General features: G+C 46.1%; 1 protein-coding gene and 1 long non-coding RNA gene across 2 annotated transcripts; both read right to left on the bottom strand.

The window, feature by feature from the left end:
* PGK1 (phosphoglycerate kinase 1) lies at positions 1-13,571 on the bottom strand. Its single transcript, XM_087748419.1, has 11 exons — positions 13,412-13,571; positions 10,572-10,622; positions 9,376-9,531; positions 9,113-9,257; positions 6,823-6,926; positions 6,217-6,336; positions 3,581-3,695; positions 3,098-3,277; positions 2,509-2,686; positions 2,141-2,239; positions 1-470 (listed from the first exon to the last, which is right to left on the bottom strand). The coding sequence occupies exons 1-11, from the start codon at positions 13,474-13,476 to the stop codon at positions 430-432; spliced, it is 1,254 nt and encodes a 417-aa protein (XP_087604545.1). The 5' UTR covers positions 13,477-13,571; the 3' UTR covers positions 1-429.
* Positions 13,572-13,967: 396 nt separating this feature from the next.
* On the bottom strand, positions 13,968-21,885 carry LOC148056651 (uncharacterized). Its single transcript, XR_015702532.1, has 5 exons — positions 20,895-21,885; positions 20,364-20,675; positions 19,706-19,886; positions 18,035-18,416; positions 13,968-14,911 (listed from the first exon to the last, which is right to left on the bottom strand). It is a non-coding gene; the product is annotated as an uncharacterized LOC148056651 (long non-coding RNA).
* Between the last annotated feature and the right edge of the window lie 17 nt (positions 21,886-21,902).

The following is a 21,902-nucleotide window of genomic DNA, read 5'->3' as shown; positions in this document are numbered from 1 at the left end:
GCACTTTAAATATGTTTATTCAGCAGCTATTACAATCAGCCTCCAAAAAACTGGAGTCCCCTCTTGTTTCTGAACCGTGTCAAGTGATGAAAATGCCTAAGAACATTGAAGCTAAACAGTGCACTCCTTTCTGAGAAACAGACATGTCTAACAGGGATTAATCTCTTTGAAAAGGCAAAATATAAATATATACACTCTAGATTCACAACAACGGTTTAAACTCACTACATTAATTCAAGTGGGATAACAGTGGACAAATCCACATCATGTAAACTGCAGTCGTAAAATTGCTGTCTTCTCCTCCAACCCTGTCCGGTGTCGGTTTACATTCTGTGATCTGCCTGTCGCAGAGCTGAAATACAGAAGCGCTGAAGTGTTGAATCTCAGGGGCTGTGCACAGGACCAGGACGCGGGGCGACGCTCTCTTCTCTACACGTTGCTCAAGGCATCCACGCCAGGAAGAACCTTACCTGTTAGCAGTTAAAAAATAGCAATAAAGTTAAGAACCCCTCTGCCCTCACACAACTAAGCTTTACACTTGCAATTGCAACATTTAAGCATATTAAAAAAAATATCAGAAATTATAGGTTAAAAATGGAAGAGCTTGGCTCTACATACATTCCTGTTGACGACTGTGACTCTTAAGGCATATGGGTTGCATTTAAACTGTTCCACACAGTCAATACTTTTTAGGGCTGTAGTGAGTATCCAGAGCCCAGCTGCACTCGTATGTCAGCAGATTCTTAACGTACCACAGTCATCAATTCTCAATTAACAATAATGGGAAATTTCTATCCAAGTCTCTGCTAGGGTCAGATCCAAACACCAAAGATCTTTTTCCATTAAGTTTGATGGCAAACAGATTTTTGATTGGATCGAGGGAGTTGCTGCATACTTTCTTTTAATCCCTAGTGGCATGTAAATAGAATTTTGGAGTGCGTGGTGGAAATTTTAAGAATGAATTAAGAAACAAAGCCTCCTACAAGTCTCAAGTCTTTTACTGGGACTAAACCACCCAGGTCTAGATATTTAGATGCCTCATTCCCACTGACGGGACCAGGGAATATGCTCGTCTTTGACTAGGAGGGCCCAGATTATTAAAGTGCAATGTTTTCTAAAGCATTTTTAGCTTTTTGTTCGACTTTAATTATGAAGAGAGACCACTCTGGTTTTGCTTTTTTTTATAAAACTTACCTTCTAATGCTCAAGCTGTGTGGCAGTGCTGAATTTTAACACTGTTCACAACTCGCTAGTTTGCTGGGGTTTTTTTTTGGGGGGGATTGCCTTTCTTTTTTTTAAAATCTTCAGAAGTTCTTCTAATTAGCTAGACTTCCGTTACATTTAAAAGATCACACACACAAACCCACATTTTGGGCCAAAACTTAGACAAGTTTGTCCTTTTGAATAAATCGGTTGCACAGTGTTTCCTTCTCACCATCTGCATTCTTTCCCTTTACCATCACTCCCTAGGCAACAGAAACAAAAGCTCTGTCTCGCATACAACTGCTGGAAACTAACAGCTGCAATGCAGTTTATTGCAGTTTCTCTTCTACAGAGAAGCTGACAGCATTAGATAATTTACACATATTGGGAAACAGCTAATTACCAGAGGAAATGAAAACTCATTTAGAGTACAATGTAACTCATTAGAAGAATCCTGTAAATGCTCACCATTTTGAATTCGAAGGACCCTCGTGCAGGTTCAGAAGTGATCACTAGAGGGCTCCCCAAACCCAGGGAATTTCAAACAATGTGCTGAAAAGGAGAGCGCTGGCAAAAATTCAAGACTATTCTGACGAGATTTCCCTAACAGGAACTGGGCATTTTACACAGTCTGGTTAGCATGTCTCAGGGGATCATCTACAAAAGAGAGCCCGCTCTCAGGGCCGTTTTATTTTCTATTCCAGCATTTTTGCTTTCCGGGAGGGGCAGACTGTGCTGTTCACAAGAATACTCCATTTTCTTTCCTCTCTTCCTGTAGGAGGACTACAAAAGAGCAGCAATGAGGAGCTCACTGCTCCACATGGTGGAACAAAAAAGACATTCACCCTATTGCTGTGCTTTCTTGAGTATCAGCACATGGTAGAGCACCCAGAATTACCCAATTTGCTCAAACCAGTTAAGAGAAAAGAACAGTTACCCTCTAGCAGTTCCAGGCTGGCGCCACCTCCCGTGCTGACGTGGCTAACTTTATCCTCAGTGTTCCACTTTGCACAGCAAGTGGCTGTATCTCCACCACCTGTAGTACAAACAAAATCAGTGAGACATGGAAGAAGTTCAGATTTGGTTCAGCTTAAGGGCCATAGCCTTGCTACGGGCCAGTCCTGCTCCCAAATACTCAGCATTAGTACATACAGCCGTTTTTAAAGCCCTGTCTCCAAGCTGAAGGACAGATGAAAACATGAGGGAAGAAGAACAATTCTACAAAGATTTTTAACATTGTACCGGCAAGCAGAAGCTTCCTTGTTGCATTTAGAAAGACAAGAACAAACACATACAACTACTTACCAATAATGGTGATGCTGCCCTTTCCAGTCACTTCTACCACTTTGTCCATCAGGGCTTTGGTTCCTTTGGAAAACTTGTCCCACTCAAAGACACCAACTGGACCATTCCAAACAATTTGCTTGGCCCTTCCCACAACCTCAACAAACTTCTTCACACTTTCAGGGCCGCAGTCCAAGCCCTAAGACAAGTAAGAGAAGCCATAGGTACACTTACTGCCGACCCTCATCTCAAACCATCAGTGCCTAGCTGGGATCCTCAGAACCTTCCCCCTCGCCCCTGGATTAGGAACTTTTGCCAACTCTACTTAAATCCCAGTCAAAGAAAAGGGATTTCACTGCATTCAGATCTGAAGGTTTTGGAAGAATTTTGCTGTTTTAATCCAAATCTCACAAAAGCTACTTTACACTTAAAAATTCAGGACAAACAACAGGGCTTCAATTTCATTAAACCAACACACTCTACGCAGCTTGACTGCCTTCAGAAACATTTGCAAAGGATCACAATTACTCTTTCTACTCCTTCGAGAGGTGTCCTTCCCACCCTGCTGCTGCCTGTTACTTCTTTTAGTCCCTTGCCCATTAAAACCTACCATCCAGCCAGCAGGAATGCCTGAAGCCACTGTGGCTTCTCCAGTCTGTGCATGCTCATCAAATTTGTCTGCAGTGATGAAGTCAACAGGCAGAGTAATCTTCACACCGTTCTTCTCTGCCTTGGCCATCAGGTCCTTGACAATTTTTGATCCCTCTTCATCGAAGAGAGAGTTGCCAATCTAGAGAAATTATTTGGGAAAAGTAAGAGAGAGGCATTTGTTTAGCTACTGGTCATTACAGAAGGGAACAGCAGCACTCAAGCTGAACTGCTCAGACAGCAATTCTGGACAGACTGTTTTCTTAAAGCACCTAGCTAGACATAGGCAGTAATCCGATTTTTGCAAAGTGATTGTCAAATAACATCTCGGTGCTCCCGACTCTTGCAGAGAGTCGAGATAGCCAGATCTCAATATCAGACTATATAAGGGACATTCTGACCATGGTCGTTACTAGGAGCAGAGACAGAATTGCTTTTTTCATACCTCCATGTTGTTGATCACTTTGAGGAAGGTGAATGCCATTCCACCACCAATGATCATCTCATTGACCTTATCCAACATGTTACTGATCAGCTGAATCTTATCCTGAACTTTGGCTCTGGTGAGAGAGAAGGAAAAACAATGAGTCGTGTGGCCACTGCCCAAAACTCCCCAGACAGAACTTACTCTCTAGTATCCTTCAGCTAAGACAGCGTGGAGCCTCACAAGGACTTCTTGGATCGAAGCAGAATTAATCAACTGCTACGCAGTAACGGCAATATTGCGATTGTGGCACGTCAAGGCCATTCTGAGAGAATGATCCCACAAAGGAGTTGTTGGGAGTGGGCAGAAAGGGAATTTGGCAACTTAGCAGGCCAGCATTAAACATCAACTTACAAGAGCATTATTCAGCCCTCCATTTTTTTCCTATTTAAATATAAACCTTGTTTGGCACTTTAGAGCCTGATTTCCTGACTGTCCAGCACGGCAGGGCAGAGATCGGCACACTGCCATTCACCACCGCTGTCGAACCCCGGATCCTCTGTACCAGCTCCCGTAACCCGTCCAGGTCCGGCACCCCATCACACTCACGGTACAGCTTCAAACTACTGGGATGATCTGTGATACAGATGACTGCTTTTGGCACAAGATACAAGTGATAATGGAACAACAATGCCAGAATTACTTTATATAGGAACGGCAGAGGAGGCAACAAATAGGCACAAGTCCCCCGTCTTCCCTCTTTAATGCCATGTATGGAATTTTTGTTGTTATCTAAAAGAAAGCTTTGTGAAAGACCTTAGGAAACAACCCTGAGGCTAAACCTAGGCTGGCACTCGGGAGACTTGCATTATAGACTTAGTTTGACCATGCCCTGCTTGGTGACATTAGACAAGACCATTTCCTCTTCTTGCTTTAGTTTCCCCATCTCCAAAACAGGGATAACGATATTAATTTCATCAATAAAATGCTTTCAGACCTAAACGTAAGAAATAAGTATTGCTTCTACAAATCCAACCTTAGTGACCACGGAGAGCTCTGGTGTGAACCAGCCACCAACCCCCAACCCCAGTTTAGCCGTGAAGTTGCTCATGTCGCTACACTGTGGGAGCTGAGCTGCTGAAGAAGCGTTGACGGGATGGGACAGAGCCACAGCAAAACCCTGCAGGGCCCATCTTGCCCTGTGCAGCTCCAGGCAAAGAGAGATGTGAAGGTGAATTGGATTTTTGTTTCTTTCCCTTGCACATACCCTGCTCCTGGCACTGAATTACTTTCCTGCACATAGTCTTTCTTTGCCAACACACTTCACTTCCACTTTACTTGCTACTACAGTTGTTCCCAGTTCACCTTCTAGGCCCAATTCTGTTATATATAAGCAGTAGCAAACCTGCGGCTGGACCACATGCAGCTTCCAAGTGTGACTTCCCTCTGGTACAATCGAGCAAGAGTTGCTCGAATCTGCCACCCCACCTCGGAACCAGCTGCACCGCCAGTGGAAACGTGGGGCTTTCAAACAGATAAAGGTATTTTCTGGCTCTGAACTGCTCTCAGAGCTCCTCCTGCGACTCACTAGGATGCAGTCGGCATCCATCAGCCCTTAGCCACACAATGAGTTCAGATCAAGCTCCTAGACTGGGACATGCTGGTCACCCTTGTTAGGCACCTCTCAAAAAAAGGTTATTTTGTTCCCACTGGATTTACAACACTTCCAGACTTTACTAACAGGCCTGATATTTTAACATTTTGGCCATCCTAGCTGCTGCTCTAACTCGAACATCTGATAAGGTAACTAACAAACTTTCCCTTGGTGATGTACCTGGTGATGGGTCACCTGCAGCTGTAAACCTTGGAAGGGTACTAATAAAAAGAAAAAAAAGCATTGTTCAGTATAACCAAGGTCACAGAAGAAGTTTAAAACTTTATGTGAGAACTGAATACTACTTCTTAAAACACACATTTATGGGTGCAAAGAGCAGGAATAAGCCACATACTTCTATCAAGAACACAGGAACGTTACCATGTCCCAGCTTTGTGTTACTTAGCAAAGGGTTTTAATTCACCTGATGAACTGAAATACACTGTCATAAAACTACAGTGCTAAACTGGGCACACACGTGACAAAAATCGGCAGCGATGGGAAATTATTTCTACACACAAGCAGTCGCTTGGTTCTGCACCTTCCAGCTTCTTTGCACGCTAGCTGCTGTGGAAGAGCGGAGGCCCATCCAGCTACAGTAGGTCACCATTGCATAATGACAGAGCGTGTCAACTTACAGAGTGCTGAGCCTGCAGGATGCTTGTACTCTGAACCGTGGAGGAAAGGTCACCGACAATGTTTCAGGGCCATCGTGTGTATCTAACAGCTCTTCTGCTTCATCTGTACAACAAACTGCTGTGGACTATCTCAACTGGGGCAACGTAAGAGGTCAGGAGATATGATGAGCAAACCCTGACAGTATCATCACAGGAGCGGACATGGGCAGTTAGTGCCTCTCTAATCCTCATCTTGCAGAGACTGCAGGATTTATCTACAAACCTGAACTGTAGGTACAGTTAAAAGGAACCAAGCCGAAATGACTTTTCATTTCTTACAGAGGAGTTAAAGAGAAATAGGGAGTCGATGTGTTCTTGAGTCTTACCCTCCAAGAATTGCTAAGAAGGGTCTCTCGGGACTCTCTAGGGCCTTAGCAAAATAATCCAGTTCTTTCTTCATCAGGAAGCCAGCAGCCTTCTGAGGCAGATTGACACCTACCATGGAGCTGCAGAATAAAGGTAAGAGTGAGGAAAGGAAACACTTTCTATCAGAACAGCTCCAAACACCCTTGTGTCTCACAGCATTATAAAGCCAATCCTTTAGTCAGCTGCAGCAATGAGAATAGCTACCACCTGCACGAAAACAAGCATGAGGTATTTGTTTTCCTAGTTTGGTAAGATGGCTGTACACGTTTACTTTCTGAGATTGCTTCTGCACAAACATATTGATATGCAAGACACTTACACTGTTAACTAGTGATCCAAAACACTGAGGAACAAATAAGCATAGCAAGAGCAAGGATGTCTTCCTCCAATAGCAGTGGATTATGAAATCAAGCTCAAAGAGGACCACCGGAGTTTGCAAGTACGCATATCTAAACACACTCCATGACAAGAATCCATCTGGAGCTATTAATCTTTTGGAAAAGAGGTCTGCTGTAACTGCAGGACAATTTATACAAGTGCTAAGCAAGTAATTTTTGGATACACACCTGTGAGCTCGGTGGGCAGTTCCAAAAGCATCATTGACATAGACATCTCCCAGTTTAGAAAGAGAGGCTCTGAAAGCCTCCACTTTTGCAGAATCAGCCTTGATCTAAAAAGAGAAAGAATGACAAGTTTGTGCTATTCAGGTACACAGAGTTGATTCTGAAACTAAAGTTGAAGTCAGCAATTTGACTTGTAAACCCAAAGCAAAGAAAGGCCAGGTGGAAAGACTCGTCAGTTCATCCTGTGGGTTACTGGGCTCCTCCTGCAGTCCAGCAGGAGCAACAAAAAGGTTTAATGGTTTAAATTCCACGTTAAACTCCCCGAGACTGCTCTTACAGGCCTGAGTACTGTTCCCACTTTCAAGTTTCTAGTCCATCAACAGAGCAAGAATGAACTGCAGCACTACCAACCTTTCAGTCTCTCTCCAACAGACTTCCAGTTTTGTGCAGTGAACATAGGTAACACAGAAAGGGTGTGTGGAGACAAGGCAAGGCTGAGGTGAGACTAAACAAACTCATGCTCGCTTATTGAACAAAGAAAGTGTGGTCTCCAAGTGCCACAGGTAAAAGGATGAGCTCCTGAAGGATTGAGTTAGCAACTGCATTGAGGATTAACTTATAAATAGGCTGCACGCTACAACAGGCCACAGTGAAAGCAGCCAACAATGGAAAGGTGGAGCTTAGCATGTAACGGGCAAGAACAGAGACATTTCTGTTAAAAGACTTTTTCTCCACCCTCCAAGCATCCTACCAAATCCTCATGGGACGGCTCACGTAGTTCAGTTTTCTTTCCCACCACGAAAAGACAGCAGAGCTCACTCTGGCAGTAAGTGACTGCTCAGACCTAGTTTACAGCCACTTGCTCTTAAAGAGCGGCCCAGACTGGCAGTGAAGCGATCACCTCTCCACATGCCTTTCTGCTTTATCAGCTCACCATCCCAAGGGAGGCCTCTGCTAGCACCCAGATGTAACGCCACGGGGACGATGGCAGGAAGGTACTCTAATATATGGCAGACGGGTTCAGCACGGCTTTGGGTGCCCTTTTATTCACACAGCCCGAGCAGAAGACAAGCCAAAGGGACTAGACAGATTATAGAACAATGCTGTCAACTGCTCCTTCACTTGGTAAATTGCCTGGCTTTACACAAAGAGATTAAGTGCTCCTGTTAAAACCAGTAACACCTGTAAGCAGAACACAAGAGGCTCTGAAGGAACACTACCACTTCATCTGCCTTGGAAAGCCACAGTTTCTAAGCACCAATCTGCAGTCCTGTATTGCATCACTATTTCCATAGCCCCGACTTTCACCTCCGTTAGGACGAGAAACAGGTCTGTCAACAGCACCTCTCCTGTTGCGCTCAACTACAGTGCATGCTTCCGTATGCACACACCCCGTTAAATAACCTGAGAATTACAGAAATGCACAAAACCCTTTCCCAAAGCAAATTAAATTCTTGCCCCACTCTTCTCCCTGCCACCACACTGGCTTTCAGTGGCACACCGTTCTAGCAGTGAATAATTCCAGACTTGCTCCGTTTCTCATTGCCATCTGCAAAGGCTTACTAGTTCTCTGGGCTATTTTTCTAAGCTACAGGAGTCCTGTGTCAGCCCATAAAGGGCACCACATGATGTCGGCATTCCACCCCACGCACTGAATCTGAAAGGAGCCAAGGCTCCCTGCGTAAAGTCAGCGGGGTCACCATCGCTAAGAAAAGCAGCTGTCTGGAGCAAGCATTCTTCCTGACCTTCAAGAAAATGTCAGAGGTGCAAGGCAGCCGGGTTCTAGATAACTACTTGTAAGATCAGACAGGCTTATAAAAGGGTTTGATAATCCCTATGTTGCAGAATGTTTAAATGTTATATTAAAACATTAGCCAGGTAACCAAGAAAGAAGCTTCATTCTTATGGCCCCAGTGGCAACAAACCATCTCCAACTGACCTTGTTTTTTGTTTTAGACACCCCCAAATAAAGTCTAATAAGCAGAAACCAATTTCCTGCACAGCCCTATTTCCCTCCTTTTGCCTTCTTTTACGGACTACGCCACCTTCGGCAGAGTCAGCTATAGCCTTTCACTTAAGTTGTTTCATCTTGGAAGTTCAATGCATTTGACTGAAACTTTTGCACCGCATGGTACAAGTGATCGGACGCGCTGAACCAAAGATCTCCGACATCCTTCTGAGAGCAAATTTATAAACAGCATTTTAGACAGACTGCTGGCTCCCTGTCCATCTGTGGCAAACAAGGTAGTAAGACCAGAGCAGGCATGCACAAAAGCTAGACTTGAAGTTTCACCTTGTTCCCTGAAGCATCCTTCCCTTTTCCTTCTTCTTCTACATGGAATCGGAGGTTCTCTAGCAGGATAATGGAGCCAGCTGCAGGATTAGCACAAGCCTTCTCCACCTCAGGACCAACGCAATCCTTCAGGAATAAGACCTCCCTGCAAACACAAGACGTATGCTGTCATCCCACCAGCGACTCTTCCTTTTGGAAGGGAAAGCACCCAGGTCCGCTGACAGAGAGGGCCTGATGCAAGCCAGACTGCTCTTCTACTTCACCTGCCCATGAGCGCTTTAAGCTCCACAGCTACTGGGGCCAAGGAGAACTTCTCCGGCATGGGAACACCATCCGGGCGACCCAGGTGACTCATCAAAACCACTGACTTGGCTCCATGATCCAAGCAGTGCTTGATGGTAGGAACAGCCGCCTTGATTCTGTAATGGCAGAGAAGAACAAATGAAAAAGGATTCAAGTAGAGTTTACCAGGCAAGCAGACGTAGTGACCACTTACACAATAAGAATTCCATCCTAGCACTGGCGTTCACACGGTTCAGCCTACCCCTCATCAAAAGACAGAAGGGCATCGCCACCAGTAAGTCTCCAAAACGGACACTGGGCTTCTTAGCAACCTATCCTTGCTAGAACAAATGTCTAGAGACCAACCACATCCCACAGAGCACAGCCTTCCCTGTGGAGCTAACCCAGCCTACTCTTCTCCTAGAGGCTGTGACAATCCTGAAGCAGTCGAGAAAGCATCAACAAAATTCTCCGTCCCAGCATGTTTTCATGTTTCACTGTTATCTTCCATGCGATGTTGGACACGAAGTAAAATGCATTTTGTAATCTAAATTCTGCTGATTGCTTGTACCTAAGAAATGCCAGGACACACCTGAACATCACCGGGCTTCCTGGTTTAGTCTGTGATCCTGAACCAATAAAGAAATGATGGGAATGTTGAGCAGTGAGCGTATTGTGGTGAACAAAATTGGCATCTGCCTGCAAGTGACAGACAGACAAGACGTTTGATATCACTGCTTCTAAACCCTGTGTCTTTGTATGCTGCGCTAGAACAATTATTCTAACATAAGCCAACAAGTTAACACAACCACAGGGTAACCAGGAGGCATAAAGTCTTCCGGATACTACCAACAAATATAGCCAATTTTCACACACGGCCAAAGGGATGTGGTTGTGAAATGGTCATAACTTCATATTTGAAGAATGAAGTTTAGGATCTGTACAATTAAGAGACTTTTTCTATGTGCTTTCCACAGCAGCTACGGTGAGAAGCCCTGTAGTTAGGGTAGTTTGCTAATAGCTGCAGGGGTTTTACTTAACAATTGTTGGACCTTCTCTGAGACACCTTAATCATGGCAGCATTCCAGGTACTGGAACAGGATTGAACAGAACTGGGCTAAAATCGGAGAGAAAACAGACTTCAGGGCTTCCACCTGGGATGGAAATTACGTCTCACCTTTGATTGTTGGTTATTTTGTGATCCTTCATTGGAACATTGAAGTCAACCCTAAAAAAAACCAGAAATAAAATTAAATACTCAACAAACTTTTTTTTACAAAGAGTGAGGAAACCTGCCAGTAAAGGCACTGGCTAGAAAAGCAATGTTACAATTAGAGTAAGATTTTTAGCTCTGCCTTGTACACAAGTTCTGGTTTGAAATCAGTACGTTATTAGCCGTTTCTGCTTGTAATAATAGAACACAAACAGAAAACAAATATCTGGTAGAATGACTTAGTAAAGCTATGCCCCCAATACATCCTAACGCTCACAACCTCAGCAGCAATGATGCTGAAGCAGGAAATAAAACTGGGATCGAGCAAGCTCCCCACAACCTTTTCGTTTTAAACAACACGCTCGCAGATCACCGACTAGGAGTTTCCAAGGGAAGGTGAGTGAATAATGAAAAATGACATTGTGTTCTCTAACGAGGCCTCTAAAATATTTCGTTGGACTACTACGGCAAGCAGGCAGGCTCAAGGAAGCTGTCCGATTATCGCCTACAACTTTGAATTTCTGTCCTCTGCAGCTCTCATCTCTCTGCAGCCGAGTGCTGTGGCTTATCACATTCCCACTGGAAGACCTGATGTGGATCCAGAGGCAACTTCCCTACTCGTGCCAGATGAAGGAACGGAAGGGAGAAGTTTCGTCAGCCATTTCTCACCAGCGTACCTTGTGCCATGTGCTCACTAGCGGCAGCAGGAAGCCGTGTTGCGTAACAGCTAAAGGCAGAAATTACTCACAGAGCTACGCAAGGGAACATCTAACCCACTGTAACAGCATATCAGAAGGAGGACAGTGAAATATGGCGTTACAGTTCACCCTTCACCATTCTGAGTCTATATTAAAGAACAAGAAAATTCAGGAAGTTGCTTGAATTCTCTTGTAGCCTGCTCAGCACGAGAAACAGATGGAAAGAGCAACAAAAGCTTCCAGGCAAAACAGGAGTAGCTGAGCAGAAAGAAATTGAACTGGCAGCCCCACAGTACAGCGGACTAATTCTAGAAAGGGGAAAGAAAAACACCATTACCGTGCTCTTATTCTACAATGAGACAATAAAAGAATAGTTTGCTTTACAGAGCCATCAGAGCCACAAAAGAAAGACCCAGCTCACCCTTCTTCCCCACTGCAGGAGAACTGAAATCTGAGCTCCCCTTGAACCCTTCCTCCTCCCCATTCCCAGTTTCTCTTGAAGCTTTGGCCTTAGGACTGGAAGATAAGCAGGTTATGAGTATGCCAAAACTATGATGAATATGAGAAGAGAAAAAGAAGTATCGATTTTAGTAATACTGAGAGCACATGGTGATTCTTCTCAGGTAAAAAAGATGCAGGCAGGACACACAAAGATTGGCACGTCACCTGCTGTTTCACTCAGTTTTAGTAGCCCAGCACAGAATTACAAAGACGGATATCTGCATTAGCTACCGGAGACTAAGAGCTGGCTAACCCATCCCCTGCCAACGCAAGACACGGACACAACTCTGTAACACAACTCAGAAAAGGAAAAAACAGTCAGACAGGAAAAAAAAAAAAAAATCAGTCGTTACAGAGATAAAAAGATCTTTTGTTGTACCAGATTTCGGAAGCACATGCAAATTCTGAGCTAGCTTCTTCAGTACTCATTACAGGGACTAGTTTCTGGTAATCAAACTTCTAGGGAACCACTTCAAAACAAGGCAACAGAGAGACAAGATAAAAAGAGCAAGTTGTCCGAGACAGACTACAGGGAAGAGAATCTATAATTTTGTTATACCTGCCTACTCACCCAGCAAGGTAACAGACACATATTAGTCACATTACGGTGACCTTGGACAAAGAATCCCACAGTAAGAGTGGATGTATCACCTCAGCGCCCTTATCTCCCAGTGTTTGGCAGCAATTCCAACACTAGGCTTTCAGCTGGCCTTCATGTTTTATAACTAAGCTATAAATTCCTGCGTTAGGGTTCTACACCAGGATATGCAGAATAGCTGCGATTCGACTCTTACTGCAAAAAGAAGAATTATTATTTCATTTGGGTAGCTGGCCAGAGCCATATTTTGACTTTTTCATTGCAACGCTTTTTGGATTTGCAGGAAGGAAGAAGGAAACTGGGGGAATAACCTTTTTTTGTAGTGCTCCTGAATAACAATACGGTAGACCGGCCAGTTTTGCCCCCAAACCGCCTGTGCAGGACAGATGTGCGAGCAGAGGAACGGACCAAGGCAGAGCCCCCGGGCCTCGGCTCCCCGGGCCCGCCGGTGCTCCCCACCCCGGGCAGGGCTGGGCACCGTCCACCCGGGCGCTGCCGGAGGCAGGGAGGCCTGCACCCACGCCGCTCCCCGCCAGCCGCATCCCCCCCTCAAGGAACCAGACACGTTTCTTTCAGAGGGAATTCAGCATGTGCGGGGCCTTTCCAACAGTCGGCCTATGGAAAAAAAAAATAAACCGAAACCAAAACCCCACAGAAAGTAACGCGCCGGGCTCCGACAAGAAGCCGCCGAGGACAGAGATGACTCGCTGCTGCCTGGGGAAAGCTGCCCGCGGGGAGCCCGCCGGACCCCGCCGCGCCGGGGCGGCCTGCCCGGACCCAGCCGGGGAGGGGGGGGGGGGCAGGTGGGCCCCGCCGGGGCCCGGGAGGCCGCGGGCGGCTCCCCACGCTCCACCATCCCCGGGAGGCAACACCCGCCCCCCCACCCCGGGGCCCGGCCGGCGCTGAGGGCCGCCCTGGGCACAAGGGCACCAGGGGCCGGGCCGGGCCGGGCCGTTCCTCTCCTCACCGCAGGGCGGGAATGCGTGCGGCAGGCCCCAGCTCCTCACCTCATGACCACCCGCTTGCCCTTCACGTCCACCTTGTCGAGGGTGAGCTTGTTGGAGAGGGACATGGCTGCTCCCGATGCGATCCGACCCGACCCGACCCGACCGGCCGCTGCGATCCGCTCTGCCGCCGCCCGCCTTCTGCCGCAGCGACCGCCGGCGCCGCCGCCACCCGGCCCGCCCCGCCCCTGCCCGCCACCCATTGGGCCGCGCCGCCCGAACGCGCATCCCTACTGGTCGAGCCGCCTGCCCGTCGGCGGCCTGCCCGCCCCCTCGGAGGCCGGGCTGCGGCGGGAGGCTCAGTCACGTCCCGCACGCAGCCGCCCGCCGCCGGGCCCGGTCGCCCGCGGGCTCGGCGGCCCCCAGCAAACCCTTATCGCCGGTTCTGTGGCGTTTGGTACGTGCAGGTTCTTACCGCAGCGTTTTCCTAGACCGGCCAAAGCCCCGGGATCCTGGAAGGCAGTCAGAGATCCAGCCACAGCTTCAAAAATAGATTTGACTGTAGAATTAAAAATAAACCTGCCAGCGCATCACACAAACTGCTTTTTCTGGAAAACAAAGCACTGTTTTGAAACACAGAAACAAAGTTCCTGCCTGCCTCCTCTTGGTGCAATGTTATTCTTCCAGCTTTTGGAAATGAGCACCTATTTGTTTCGTTTCCTCCTATGTACTTGATCAGATTTCGCTGAAATGAATCCTCTTTCATTTCCAAGCCCTCAACATTCAAATGAATAGTTCTGGATCTTATCTGAGGGTAAATTACCCATAAACGTTGAATACGTATCAATTCAAATGAAGGACAGACACCTGCGTAGGTCTGGCATCTCAGCTACAAGAACAAGACAAAACCCAGGGTATTTTTAAATGACCTAGGCAGTTTAATACTTTTCAAGGCAACTGGGAAAAAAAACAACTGTTCAAAGGGATACACTTTCCAGAAGTACGATTTGTGTGTGCGGTCAAAAAATTGCCTAGCCCAACATAGGTGCACTTACCTGTGTAGCCTATAATGCAATGTAATGGACTGTATGTGGTATGAAAATAATGCAATGTAATGGACGGACGCTGTATGAAAGTAACGCAATGTAACGGGCTGGATGCTGTATGAAAAAGGAGCTCACGGACTTTTGACTTTCACCCATAGGATAGCTAGGCCTTTCTGTTTGCTGGCAGGTTTATTTTTTTGCCGCATCCACTAAATATACAGACACTGCTGAGAAAATTGTGATGGCAAGCTGAGCACCTGGCAAAAGCGGTTCTTCGCTGAGAATGGCCAACCTTAGAGGAACGGCCGACACCACGCAAGTGAAGTGCAGGCAAAACAGAAGAAAACAAGCGTGCACTTACAAGAAACAAAACATGAAGATACATAGAAAGCCAAATGAATGCGTTGCTCACCTGTAGATGAAAACATCCAGCTTGCGTGGGCTCTGGGGCAGAGACCAAGAGCAGGAGCCTCCTGCTGCAAGGCTTGTCGGAAGCCTCGGGAAAGCCTGGATGGGCCTCCAAGACAGATAAGAGACATCAGTTTACCCAAGTTATACGGCAATCCCAACAGCAATAAAAGCTGAAATAACACAAGTGGGAACAAACGAATAGGTGATGTGAAACCACCTGTTAGGTGGTCACCTATTAGGATGGAGAAGACCAGACCTTAGTTTGTCAGCGTGTGTCACCATATTTTATCATCTATAGCTATAAATCATACAATCAGGGTTCAAACTAAATTAGGTCCAGTAATGGTCTCAATATCGACTGCAGAGTAAATGTGGAGCGTATCCAAGGGTTCCTCCTGCGCATTAGTAAACGAGCCCTGAACTCGCAGTAGCCAGCAGGGTCCTTGTAAACCAGAGGACCTGGACAGCACGGGCAGCATCACCAGCAGTGGGCAGGGACGCCTGGAAGTATCGATGCTAACACAACATTCACCAAGGCCCAAGAGTCAAATCCTAAACTGGTCCTGCATCCAGCCTTCCCAGCGCCCGGGAGCGCTCCTTTTTCAGATCCTCTTCCAGGTTTGTTGGGCAAAAGAGCTCTCTCAAGAGCGGGGATTGCCTGCACGCAAGCGTGAGGCTAAGAGCCGCTTTTACCCGCAGAGCCTGAAGCACAACCGACAGCAGATGAATAAACGCTCACGTTAAAGGGACTCTGGGTAAGAAGATAAGGAAGGGGTACTCCAGATTACGGGAGCTGTAACTGTTTAACTGTTCTGAAATTAATCTGTCGTCTTCTCCCCATTTTACTTTGTGCTGTGCTGCTTTCTTCAAAGGCAACGGTTAAATTCCTTGATGCTGACTCAGAAAGGAAGGCTCCTTTCAGCTGCAGTCCACAACCCCATCCTTGCGGCGCCTATGACTTTCCCTGGTAAATGGATTCATTCATTAGTACAAGACTATTTTAAAAAGCTTGGATGCCATGTCCTAGGGGTAAAAAAGCACAGAGGAGAAATGTCAGGGTGCCTGGCATGAACACGGTAACCTGAGCACCCACGGTAATGTAGGGTGGAAGACAGCTAAATACCACAGCTGACCCAGGAGAGGGGACACTGGGACGCTCGCTAATTCCCAGTTACAAGAGAGCATTCAGGAAAAAAGGACTGAACAAGCCATAAATAAAAATAAATAAAAAAAAAATCTCCAAGAACACTCTACTCAATAGGACCAGCTCCACTACAACTGTATACATCTAATAGGCCACTAGAGCATTGCAAAAGAAGTCTGTAGTTATTAGAAATAGGAAGCTTAGCGCAGTTATAAGGATCTATTGTCGTGGGCAGAACTGCAGCCATACGAACACCTTATGGACATAAGCTGTCCTCTGGTTTTGTGTTTGCTTGCTGTTTCTCCATTTTTTGGTGAAGAACATGAGGTAGAGGAATAGGGAGGAAGTCACACAACGACTTGTGGTGGCAGAACATAATTCCAGACGGGCTATGGCCAGGGCACCGGAATTTATGCGATGTAAAGAAGTTACAAAGAAAGAGGAAGTATTACAGACATGTGTTTGAGACTCAAAGCTCATTTCCACGCTTGAGTCACCTTTCTGTCTTCCCTGTTGTGAAATATTTAGAATATACTGCAAATATTTAAAGAAAAAAGCCCATGCAAACAGTTCAAAACCTGTACTTTTAAATTAACCAGTACAACAAAGCCAGGAGGGCAAAGGGCTGGTAACAAAAAACCCAAAAGATCTGGTGTTAGACCTGTGACCATTCGAGGAAGTCATGTCTAGGAACACAAAGCAGGAGCTGTATTTAGACTGACACAGCCCTCGCCTGCGCGATCCCGCCCGCTTCGTTTAGCCAAAAGGCATGGGATTGTGGCAAGTTTAGACAGATCACGGGCTTTGGTGTGCTGGCCTGCATATTTCTATGAATCAAACTGGCGGGCTGTGGTTCGGAGACCAATAATCTGCATCTTCATCAGTATTGCATGATCCCGTCTTCAGAAACGTCCTGCTTTCATAACCACCCACTGCATTTTAAGCTTTCACTTCAAAACAGGCTCCAGCACAAAGTTCTAAGCTTTCTTTTCTCCTTGCAGTAGTGCAACATTCAAGCACAGCTATCTTGTAGGAAAGATGAGAGCATTCTTGAGAGAGAGAGAGAGAAGAAATTCAGGAGGGAGACTGAGAAATAGCCTGCCCTTTTTTTCCCCCCCCCAAATGCTGGCTCTCAACCTTATCTGCCTAGATTTCAGAAACAGAGCATCACTGAATGAGTCTAGAGCAAGACTATTTATATTAAAAGGCTTTGACTCACGTATCACATATTTCACTATGGGGTTTTAATACCACAGTTTAAAAATAAGGGGTTTTTTTTAGATTATTATTTAAAAGCTATTGAATTGATTTGTAATACAGATTTTCTTGGATAATCGAAGCTGATGGTGTTTGGGGCATGTATTTTGATATTCAATATAAATATCAGATATACTCCCCTCATCAATCTTAACTGCGCATTAATCTGTTTTAATGCAATCAGCTCCTATCTTTTGCCTTAGACCTTTAATACCGCCTGGTTAAAAAATGGGTAACAAATTAGCCGAACAATGATCACCAACCCATAAAAAGCCAAATCCCCAGTTATACCCTGCCAATAGATTTGCCATTGAACCCCGCGGTCAGCGAACAGAGCAAACCAGAGGTGAGAGAGGCTTGGGGCACCTGCCCCCGCCCGGGGCTGCTGCCTGAGCCCAGCACCCGGCCCAGCACCCCCAGTTTTATGAAGCAGATGCTGCTTCTGGACTTTTTAAGAAACAGGGCCCTCTAGGGGAAGGTGGGTGAGAACTCAATGGGAAATATTAACGCTCTAGCAATATTTCTCCGTGGTTTCACGGTTCCTGCAAGGTGCAATGGAAGGGTTTTTTTCTGCTTCTCGGTGAGAAAATTCCTCCCCAAAACTCTGCCAGATGCTCTTTCTATGCTCTTTCCTTATTTCTAGTTACCTGATGCCCTCATAGGCTTTCCTCTTTACCATGTTTAAATATATTTTTTTAAGTTGCACTTAGTTTAAACTTTGGAACTTACAAGTGTGCTTTGTTAATTTGTAATTTGCTCAGTTCCCAAAGCACTGAGCGCTGAAGGAATAAGCAGATCTTGTCCTTTTCTCCTCAGTTCCTCTCTTACCTCCTTAATGAGGGCCATTTCTTACAGCACAAACCAAAGTTCGGGTGCTCCGGGGTAGGCAGGCTGCGGAGGTGAGGCCCCACTGAAGAGCCGTCCCAGCACCAAGTAAAAGAGAGGAGCCAGGAGGAGGCACCGATTCAGCTCTGCTTGGCTTTTGTCTTCCGAACACGCAATGGGAAGAAGCTCCTCGGGGCGCTCTGCTGCTCGTGCAGATCAGGCCTTTCGGACAAAGGAGACGTCATTGGTTTGGGGCTATTCTGCATTCACCGTGGATGTCTACTGCGTTCACCTCCATACGTGACCGTGCCTACTTTGAACTCGAGCATTTTACAGCAGGGAGCGTTCATTTATGTACTCTGTAAATTATCAGCCAGCTGCAGCGCTGTGGAATTAGCAAAGACTTAAGAGGTAGAGAAATGACAAGGGATTTGTTACAGTGTGCTTGCACAAGGTTAGCGTTCGCCTTTTTATCCTAAATAAAATGTGGAGTTACCTGCTGGCAAACTTCCTTGCCCTTCAGGGCGAGGCAGGGCCTCTGCCTCCATCTGTGATCGTAAAGCACTCGCTGCACTGTGAGCATTACCAGGTAGAAGCATTGGAATTTAAGGACAAATTAGGCAAAAATATTAAGATTTATACCCACAAACTGACTATTACTCTGAAGATTAAAGTTTATGTGAGCACAAATCCTGTATGTTCTCACCAGCTCTAGCTCTGTCTGGTTTTTGTAATCCTTCCCAGCTCTTGCTTTTAACGATCTGTTGGGATACGGAGTTTGAGTAGCCAGTCTGGCACTGTGGAAAAAACTGCCTGAAGCATGGGCAAGATTCCAAGCTTCCAGCACCGCTGTAGCCAGAGAATGAACGTGTGCGTCTCCTCGCTGCTCCCATCACCTGCCTAACGTCAGCAGGCTGGCAAACGCTTGTACGCAATCTCGTTTCTAACATTAGCAGGGAATGAAGGGCTTCAGGTTTGTCCGAGTATAAAATTGGGTGGGGGGGTTAAACTGAAACTGCGAAGGAATCCTGCTCTATACACATTGTCTTTTTTTTCTTGCATCTGAGCATGTATGTGTACAGCTCTCAAGCTCTCCTTACAACATTTGAGAGATGTGTTTAATGGGATTTAAAAAAAAAAATCTTACCTCTTCAGCAGTTTTCATTCCTGACCTAGTAGACATGATACAAATTCACAACTATTACTTAAATTATCCAGTCAACTGGAAGGAAAAAAAAAAAACCCAACATTGCCAGTAGCACAGCTCTGGTATCAAGACAGATGCTGAATTTTGAATCAAAGTCTGACCATTAGGGCTTGTCAAACTGTACTGCAGAGATTCTTTCCAAAAACGTTACATAAAATAAAAAAAAAAAGAGCATCTTAGGAGAAGATAATGTAACCATACTAAAATGAAAGCATCTAGGGAGTGGTTAAAAAAAAAAAAATTATGCAGGAACTGTGCGCTGGTAAAATGCAGGACACTGCAGCTAGGCTGGCCAGCCCGCACTGACTCATGAAAGTGGGCTGCTTTCTATGAGACTCAAAAGATAAAGATTTTCCAGATCTCAAAACACACTTTCACTGATACAGCCTATTTTATTCCATTTTAGCCTTCTGACTATAAAGCTGCTGAAAACCAAAAGGTCTTAGAAAACAAACGTTTGATCTTACCTAACTGAGGCTGAGATGCATTTTGTACCTCGGGAGACTGACTAAGGCTGTAGGCAAACCTCCCTTACACAAGTTGCATGGCAAGTATTGTATCCATCCCGTGCACAGTGACGGAAGCCTGAGGCTGCAGACCGAGGTGCTTTTGATCCACTTCACTAAACAATCTGCTGCAAAACTGTAGCTGGATAGATATGCAAAAATAAAGTTCTGGTGAATTTTTGGTTTGTTTTTTTTTTTTAAATTCAGTCATAGCTAAAACAGACTGTTCAATTTGAAACAAGAAGGTTCACACACTCTCTTAACCCCAAATAACTAAAAGCCTAAATTAAACAAACCTAAATGTTTTGGTTACTATTTCTGTGCAACAAGCCTGTATTTTTAAAACCACAAGTGCTAAAAACTGTAGGTTTCCACACTTGCTGGGGCATATTAGGCCAATGAGAGTCAGTCCGAGATGATGAAATTACAGGGTTGTGTCTTAATCGAAAGCAAAATTCTTCATCTTGGAAAAACTTGGATGCAAACTTAGTCTACACAACAGCAGAGCTAGTGAAAACAAAGACTCATTCTGCTTAAAATTAGCGGTCACCAAACATGCCTGGACAGCCCATGGGATCTCCCACGCCTCGCTCATTTAGAGCTGGCCTCAGATATTCACCTCCTCGTTCACGCTCGTGGTCTCGTGGGTTCTCTCTCCCAGCCTGCTCCCCGGTGCAGCAGGATCTGCCCATCCAGCTGCAGCCAAGCAGCGAGGTCTCCATCACGCAGCATCACACTGAAAACCTCCGCACTACCTCCCAGTGAGACCAGCGCCACCCTAGGCAGAGATGAGCTGGGGTCCCAAGGGAGAGAGCAGATCTTTGCAGGACCCTGGCCCGGGCAATCCAGAAAAATCAAAAAGGAACTCTTCTTCTGGCGATACAATAAAAATGGCACCACAAAACTCCAGAAGCCGGCCTGGCCAATCTACCTGCAAACAGGCATAAGGCATGGTGGAGAGGCAGCCTGGCAAACACAGGGAACAAGAAGTGTTTTGGACAGGGCAGTTTTCAGGGCAATTTCATTTTTTAAACGAAAATAAGAAAACCAGCTCAAAGGACTACTGGAGCATTCAGTCATCGTTTACTTAAAATGCTTGAGAGATGCTTCTAGAAAACTCAAAAATAGAAGACCTGTTCAGGCTTCACACCTTTTTTCTATCCTGACAAAGTGAAGGTAGAAAAGCCCCTGGAGATGCGCTGGCCATCCGAGACCACAGCCTGGGGACCAGTCAGGCAGCCAGGCCCTGCTCTGCAAGGTCAGCTGGGGAGCCAAGAAGGGGATCTCCTGTTACTGCTCCTCACTGCTTCAAACACTGTTCAGGATAGTATCTCTAGGCTTTGGCAGGAGATTTGTGCGAGGTTTCGACTCAAATTGATCATTTTGGGGATGGAAGCCCAGCCATCTCCATGAGAGGAACGCAGGAGCACTCACACTGGATTTTCCCCACCAGTTCATGCTTGGGACACGGAGCGACTGCATAAACCGCTGCGCTTCAGCCAGACTCTTCTCAGTAGCACCAGTGAAAGAACAAGAGGCAATGGGCACGAACTGAAACACGGGAAATTCCATCCTAACGTAAGAAAACACTTTTTTACTGTAAGGGTGGTTGGCCACCGGAACAGACTGCCCAAAGAGGTTGCGGAGATACTAAAAATCTCAGTCCTGGGTGACCAGCTGTAGCTCACCAGCTTCGACAGGTTTCGACTGCGGGACCTCCAGCAAGTCTCTTCCACCCTCAGCTATGCCACGATTCTGTAATACAGCGATGCTCTTTACATGATGATTACTCCACGATTTCCCAACTTGCCAACAGCCCTACAGTTTCATGTAGGCCAAGCATCTTGCTCAAGGCCACGCAGTTTAGCAGAGCTGGAAACACACATAAGCAAGCCTGATCCTCAGCCTTTTGCCGAATAAGCAAAAAGCAGCAGTGCTTCACCTTTCCCGTTTCACCCAGAGCGCTCTTACTTGGGGAAGATGAAGCGCACATGGCACGCAAAGCTGCTTTCAGAACCTCCATCCTGTCCGAGCCCATCTCGACCTGCCGCAGGGCGATCCAGCATCATCGCGTCCCCCAGGCGCCATGTTTGGCCTTTTAACTGAACAGCGCGGAGGAAAGAGTGGGGAGAAATTTTGCACTGCTGGCAGTAGAATC

Source organism: Nipponia nippon, unplaced genomic scaffold (assembly GCF_047370975.1).
Source record: "Nipponia nippon isolate SJK-2023a ecotype South Korea unplaced genomic scaffold, ASM4737097v1 scaffold_12, whole genome shotgun sequence".
NCBI classification, from domain to species: Eukaryota; Metazoa; Chordata; class Aves; order Pelecaniformes; family Threskiornithidae; genus Nipponia; species Nipponia nippon.
Note: the sequence above shows the minus strand (reverse complement) of the source record. Positions and strands in the feature narration are given on the sequence as shown.

Bases quoted from the DNA above. Each gene is read 5' to 3' on its own strand.
- PGK1 (XM_087748419.1), bottom strand. From the start codon at position 13,476: ATGTCCCTCTCCAACAAGCTCACCCTCGACAAGGTGGACGTGAAGGGC. The intron at 10,623-13,411 runs GTGAGGAGCTGG...GGTTTTTTTTAG, and splicing joins GGCAAGCGGGTGGTCATGAG to GGTTGACTTCAATGTTCCAA. The intron at 2,687-3,097 runs GTAGGTTTTAAT...TACTTGTCTTAG, and splicing joins GCATTCCTGCTGGCTGGATG to GGCTTGGACTGCGGCCCTGA.